The 7517-nt window shown below is 33.2% G+C and overlaps 1 protein-coding gene across 1 annotated transcript; it reads right to left on the reverse strand.

Moving 5' to 3' along the window:
- Window positions 1-2071: 2071 nt before the first annotated feature.
- Window positions 2072-5079, reverse strand: LOC136818743 (solute carrier family 35 member E3-like). Its single transcript, XM_067074981.1, has 6 exons — window positions 4674-5079; window positions 3769-3879; window positions 3446-3505; window positions 3134-3232; window positions 2836-2918; window positions 2072-2639 (listed from the first exon to the last, which is right to left on the reverse strand). Exons 1-6 carry the CDS (start codon window positions 5052-5054, stop codon window positions 2450-2452), a joined length of 924 nt encoding a protein of 307 aa, XP_066931082.1. The 5' UTR covers window positions 5055-5079; the 3' UTR covers window positions 2072-2449.
- Between the last annotated feature and the right edge of the window lie 2438 nt (window positions 5080-7517).

Raw genomic sequence — 7517 nt, forward strand, 5'->3', positions numbered from 1 at the left:
ATAAAATCTCGAGAAAATGCCAAAAAACCAGTTTTTCCGGCATATTTTCGGCCGGAAAATTTTTTTTTTCGAAAATCGGGCTCCGTCACATTTTGGGCATTGCCATTTTGCATCGTTGTGCCAAAAATCAGAAAAAACTAATGAGCCAATCCTGAGAAAAGCTGGTAACAGACGAACGGACGAACGAACGAACGGACATTGGTTAATTTAAAGGACCTCCACCGGGGTACCCGGAGGTAGGTCCAAAAAGAGATCTAGCATTCATGTAAAAACAAGAACTGAATTTGGACCTGAAAAAGCTGTTTTGATGCAAAGTCTGAAATCAATCCTACGGAATTGAGCACTTATAATACAGTACAAACTCCTGCTTAACCTTGCTAATGTGGTAAAAAGAGAAATCTCCTCGAAACAACATATACAAAAGACTGAAGAAAGGATGGCGGTTAACAAAAAAGAATAACAGTTCATTTCAGCAACCAATCAATTTAACATCCGAAAAGTCAATTTCCTTGTAAATTTATCAATAAACGAGGTGGTTACTTCATGTGCAAGACCTCACCATTTGTAACTTCTTTTTTTGGGGCACACTATTTGAGCAAAACAAATAAATCAACAGCTAAAAACATTGAATGATATTCAATTGTAGATCATGATAGCTAAAAACGAAAACACCTCTCCTGTTGAAAGGGACTACACTAATTTGGAATGGTGGCAGCTAAACAGAGAAATCATATGCCTTCTGAAAACCTAGAGCTCTTTCCTGCTCTTTTTCTTCTTTCAATTATAAGCCTGTTAACCAGGATCCAACTCGCAAAACAAGGGGGAAAGGGAGAAAATGACTGGGGAATACATTGGGTTGCAAAGAAGGATACGAATGGCGTATTGAACCATTTTAACTTACGTCGACTGTCGATATCACTATTTGGGCCTTTGCTTTAAAAAATGTTTGTAAAGTTTCCCTTGACAAATTATTAGCGAGTTTATGTATTTGCACTTTTGAGGACGGTAAAGTGACTGAACTGATTTGGAAAAACCCGCAGTTCTGATCCGCAAAATCGTTTTGATTTACCATCGTCCTCAGTCAGTCAGGATTTAGACAAATTAGAACTTTACCGTCTGCGTCGCTTAAAAATTTTGGGCTTAAAATATTAGTGTCGGAGAACAAAAGCTCGATATTTTCCTGTTATTACTATCGTTATTATTTTTACTCAATATTTTTAAATTAAAACCTTTACTTCTTATGTATATCATTAGGTATTTTCATATATTACAAGATTTTCTTTTAAAATTATATATTTTAAAATTACATTTAAATAGGAAATAATAAAAGGTCGAGAAGGAACAAGCAAACAATTATAAAGAAAGACAGGAATTAGAAAAAATACGGAAAGAACTGGAGGAGGAAAGGAAAGTGTTTATGGTGGAGAATAAAAGATTCGAAGACGAAAAAAAGGCTTTTAATGATGAGAGACAGGCCAATAAGACAGACCTCTCAAGAAAGGCGTATGATCGATACCGTAATATCCACGGAGGGCCACGATCAACAAAATCATTTAAACATTGGATGGAGAAATCTAGGCAGGACTCACCTGGCTTTGTAAAAAGTTAAACATATTTTCATCCCCCTACGCTTAGGGGGGAGGGGTCTGGCCTTTATGGGGGGCTTGGTTGTATAGGGAGAGTAACACCCTCAACACCAACATCACATTCGTCGTCACGGTGAGAGGGTTTCAATTTATCATTTTCAGTGACATTCTCAGTCAAAAATCCAATCTAACTTTCATGCGCTGGTACCGTTTGAAGATCAAGCAACAATTGGACATAAAGAAAGTTATTGTTTACAGCGATTTATTCTCTTTTTTTTGGGTTGATTACATAGGGAGGGGGCTTGAACCAACCAGGAAAATGTTAAAGTGTGCTAGGACCCTTGTCCCACAGCCCACCCCGTGGAACTTTTTCCCACAGCAGGGATAGAAATTCTGTTGTTTCCAGCTAAACAATTTAAGTGGGAAGCCTTTGTGCAATTCTTTTCTACTTTCGAACAGGGATGAAATCAAAGTCAATTTCCGAGTGGGGCTGAAATTGTACTTGTAAGGTATCTTTTCCACCAACAGCAAGAATTAAGTGCTAGAGTTGAGAAGTTGTTACAGAAATTATACTTAAACTTATATGGAAGATGTGTAGTAATTGGAAACAATATCCTCCACAATCAAAATATGCTGATTTCTTTCTGAAGCAAATCAGTTTGAATTTTAACATGACTATGGTTTGAAAACGCCCTTTAAAACTTTCAAACTACGCCTTCGATTCCTATAAACACCAGGAATAAAAACCCTAAATTGGAAAAGTACTCTAAATAAATTCATATATATTAATATTTCCTAAAAATGTAAATTAATAATTTGCATACCAGAACTAATTGTAAACCAGAAATTGTAGTTGGTAGATTTCATACTCTCCTCGTAGACACAGCTTTCTTTTGTGCTTCTTGTTCGCGCAACTTCAAGTGTGAATAGTAGAAGACCCCGAGCAAGGTGGAAAGCAAGCCAAATATTTGGTTCACCATCATGGGAGAGTTGAACAAAAGATATCCAATGATCAAAACCAAACAGAATTTGAGATGTCCAACCATATTATACCTGTTATATGCTTTTGGTTAAGGAAAATATTGGTAAATAAGGCGATGCAAGTTTAAAAGATTTTCCATTTCAGACGTAATGATAATTTTACTCAGAACAAAGTTTTGAATTTCAAGATAGAAATGTAGAAATGTGGGCGAGATATCAAACTGTTTCAGACAAAGGAGTGGAAACAAAATCCAACTAAAAAGGATACGTGACGGGTGAGGTATTTCCAATGATCCAGAAGATGGTCAAGTTCACTGAGAAAGCAATAATTCCTGATGCAAACACTGCAATCTACAATGAAACATAATTTGAAACCTATCATATACAACTGAATCTGGGGATAATTTTTATGATAAAATAAAACCATAATAGATAATCCGTCTTAACCCCTGGCTTTGAAACTCTTCGAAATTTTTTCTTTCATAGCCAGGATGCAAATCCTGATAAGAAACTGTACACAAATCAGGTGTGATAGTTCTGTTATTTAGAAATCATCAAACTCTTACCCAAACTTTCATTGGCCAGGGATATATCAACCCTTTTTCTCCATATACATTTTCGAAAAATGGAATAACAAACAACAAAAGCATTGCTGATAATGGAGCCTAAAACATTAAATGTGATACGCGATCAAAATACAAAATTTTTGTTATGCTATAAAATTTTCGGAACAGTGCTTCATCTCCAAGCTGTTGAAAAAGGAAAATTAAGACATCGCATCCAAACCCATGAGATTTACAATCAAAATAATAAATTAATAATTATTACAAAAAAGAAAATTTTGAGGCAAATAAAAACAGATAATCAAAGTGACAAACCTGATAATATAATAATTGCATTGAATTTATGTTCAAATCCTTTTGTAGTTTTCCAACCCACTGAAAAGAGAATTAATCAAAGAATCTAAACACAGTGTGAGAGGTCAACGTAAGATTTTTGTCAGAGAGGAAAGCTAGATTTTACACAGCAAATTAGCACATATTGGTGAAATTTTAATAGAATTTGCAGAATTTGGGACAGAAAATCCATCTTATACAGAAAATCTTTTAACACTGTTCATAGAGTAATAATTAGCTAGAGTATTTTATGCCCTTGCTTGTGTTCAGTTATTTTCTTCTGAAACAAATACTACACTACTCACCACTTGATAGAAGGACGTAACAACAACACCCAAACCAGCAAAGAAAATTCCTAATGAGTTGAATGCAACATCATAATATGTGTTCAGGAATACACCAAATGTTATAGGAATCTGTTAAAAAATAGAAAACATTCATTCAAACAAGTGATTTGCTATAGTAGTACAGCATTGAAGGCATTAAACATACTACAAATGTGAAGTGAAAATTTTATATACCGGGTGACCCACGAAAAAGTTCAGACGTTTCCCGACGTCTTGAGGCCGAACAAATGTCCCAAAGTGCTTGGAGTTTTGATATTTAGAAAATAGATATCCTAACTTAAAATTTGAGCTATCACTTTTTAAATTTGACCAACTTGTTCTCTGCTTATGAGCTTTTAAAGTCAAAATTCACTTTACGGAAAGTGTAAAAAACACGTAAAAAAGGGGTATCAAATTTGGTATTTTTAGACGTTTTTGATATACAGTTTTTGAAAAGAATCTATGAAAGCGCCAATTTTCATAAAAACTAGTCTTGTTTTAAACAAAAACTACTTTCAAAAGTGTTTTTATTAATTATTAATGTCATAAAACTCGTTAAATAAGTCAATTTGTAAGATTTTCTAATTGATTTCGTGAATTTAATACCTCTTTTTTACGTGTTTTTTACACTTTTCGAAAAGTGAATTTTGACTTAAAAAGGTCATAAGTAGAGAACAAGTAGGTCAAATTTAAAAAGTGATGGCTCAAATTTTAAGTTAGGATATCTACTTTCTAAATATCAATACTCCGAGCACTTTGGGACATTTGTTCGGCCTCAAGACGTCGGGAAACGTCTGAACTTTTTCGTGGGTCACCCGGTATTTTACTAATTTCACAAAGATTCATGACATCCTTATTTTTTAATGAAAAGTCTGAAAACTTACTAATGACAAGTGGTATTGATAAGAGTATTTCTTATTGTACATGTAGGTATGAATCATCATGATGCAAGGCGTAGTCAGCACTTTGATCAGCTGATATGTTCCAACTGTGTTATGTTGTAGACTCAAATTTGTTAAGACTACAAAGCCACAGAACGACATCGCCAATGGAAGACAGTCTTTCAATTGTACGCTTTTGTGATTGAAAATGTTCATCATTTCACAAATCTTCAATCCAAGGAATGTAACCAGGAAATGTATAAAGGTCAGCGTGATGTTTGGAAACCCATAATGAGTATAAATCCATTTGTTTAACATTACAATTGAGATGGATGATGTAATATTGAGTATGATGCTCAGTGTAGTCATTGAAGGTTTTGACATTTTTGAAGATTTTCTATATTTTTTCCTTTTAGGTAGAAAAATAATATAAGTATGATATGTATTTGATAATTAACTCAAAAAGCTTGCACGCTGTCATGATGTACCAATGACAAAGACCTGGATCGCTTAACATGCAAAAAATGTAAAAGATCAGTTCATTATGAGTGCACACAGCTACCTTTGTATCAGCTACAAATATTCGTGACATCCTACAAAGATCATTACTTATGTTCAAACTGCGTACAAACATGAACATATAAACGACTGGACATCCATCTCCTTTGTATTTTTGAAGATAACACTGCTAGCTTCGTTGTCGCCTCGTTAAAATCATCAAATGAAACAATAAATTCTGATGGGAACCTCTTGGGAATACCTTGCTAACAACGTCAAAATGTCGACAAAAGTCTCTGTTGTTCTACTTTTCTCAAGTCTTTTATCTATATCATAACAAAAATAACAGAGGCAAAATCATCGTCACCTTGTCAAAACTCCGACTAATATTTCAAAATTTTGACTTAAAAGTGTCTTATAATTTTAGAGAGTGTCACGTTCTAATTTCGATATTCTTATGACACAGGCTCTAAACTTTGGCAAGCTATTTTTTTCAAGTCATAAAAAAAATTATTGGAGTGACAAAAGGAATTCAAAAGTATACACGCAGTTGAAATTCTGCATTTCAGAGTTGAAAATGTTGATAAAATATATTGCAAACTCGTGAAAAAATTTGAAAATAATTTTTTGTGCATTAGGATTAATGAACAAGCTCTATCAATCATTTTACCTAAACAATTCAAGGAAATAAAATTACGACGGAATATTGTCGTCAATAGCAATTTTGAAATACAGGCGGCAACGAAGCTCGCTTCAAAGAGACAATAAAAGATAGATGTCCAGTCGTTTATATGTTCATGGTACAAATAACGAGAAACCTAAGAAATAAAGTGGGAAAAAACACTCAACATATGATGCAAAATGAACTTAAAAAGAAAGACAACGTCATACAAAAACTGAACAACGAGGTCAACACCAACACCAAAATCCGTGATTCCATCAAAAATGACCTCCAAACCTTTCTGGCAGGAAATCTACGAGAAATGGTTTAAAAAATAAATGTTACTCACCACAGATTAGGAAACAGAAAAATAAAGAATGGCCGTCCTCTTAAAGTCACTCTTCAAAGTCAGCATGACAAAGATCTTTATCATGAAGAATTTAAATACAGGTCAGCATCACGGAAGATTTTACAATCAACGAACGGAAAAAGATATAGGAGATGCACGAACAAGCGAAGAAACTTAACAAAGACAATAAAAATAAAGACTTCAATTCAACTGGCACGTAAGAGGAAGCCCAAGAACAAAACTACGCATCGTTAAAAAATTGCGAAACCAAACAAAAATATCTTCAAATTATAAACCAAAATACTCTACAGAAGAAATTGTCAGCGACTGGGCATCAACAGATGATGTAGACTATAAATTGTCTACAGATGATGATGAATAATTCATTTTCTAAATAGGGAGTCAAACTCTATTAGCTTTAAAGCTATTAAAGATTTGTACACTTTTTTTTCGACTTTCAAGAATATAAACATCAACATTATTAACATTAACATGGACATTGTTATCGTTAAAAGTGAAGATAATTTTTTCAAAGTCTTTGCAAACTTAATCCATTCTAAGGATATCAATACTTGAAAAGAGGTCTCTTTTTTATTGACTTTGCACGTAAAACTGAAGTACCTAAGCTAAAGTGTATATTTGATAAAAAAAGTGAAAACTAAAAATTTAATTTTATTCATTATTTGACGTTTCGGTGTCTTCTTTGCACCATGATCACAAGTATAGTAAAAAAAAATTCAAAACGAATTTCAATTCACAACATTCAAAAAAATCACAAAATTAAAAAATTACTACCAGGTAATTACAAGTTGTTAAATTTCACAAAGGAACGCATGTACATCCTAAAAGAGCTCAAGGGGGAATAAAGAGACATGCTCATTCAAGTCCGGTTTGAGCTCCCTTATGATCAGCGTTTCTTTTATATAAAGCTCTTCATCGATTCGATAATTACTATTATGTAAAACTTTCATATTATCTATGGAAAAATCATGATTTTCAGTCATTATGTGAGTTGTAACCGCGGAGGGTTTTTTTTTTTTTACTATACTTGTGATCATGGTGCAAAGAAGACACCGAAACGTCAAATAATGAATAAAATTAAATTTTTAGTTTTCACTTTTTTTATCAAATTTATCTGGCCCAGCAAAAAATTTTTTTAAAGTGTATATATTTTTGCGAGTACTGAAATTTTTCAAAAATCACAACATCGCAAAATTTAAATATGCACGAAAAACTTTCAAAATAAACCAACATATTTTTTTACAATGTCTTTCTATTTTTTCACCATTTTAATTCCAATTTTGAAACTATTTTTGCACCTATTACGTTGTGTTTCAAG

This window comes from Clytia hemisphaerica, unplaced genomic scaffold (genome assembly GCF_902728285.1).
Source record: "Clytia hemisphaerica strain Z4C2 unplaced genomic scaffold, Clytia hemisphaerica genome assembly, whole genome shotgun sequence".
Classification (NCBI taxonomy): Eukaryota; Metazoa; Cnidaria; class Hydrozoa; order Leptothecata; family Clytiidae; genus Clytia; species Clytia hemisphaerica.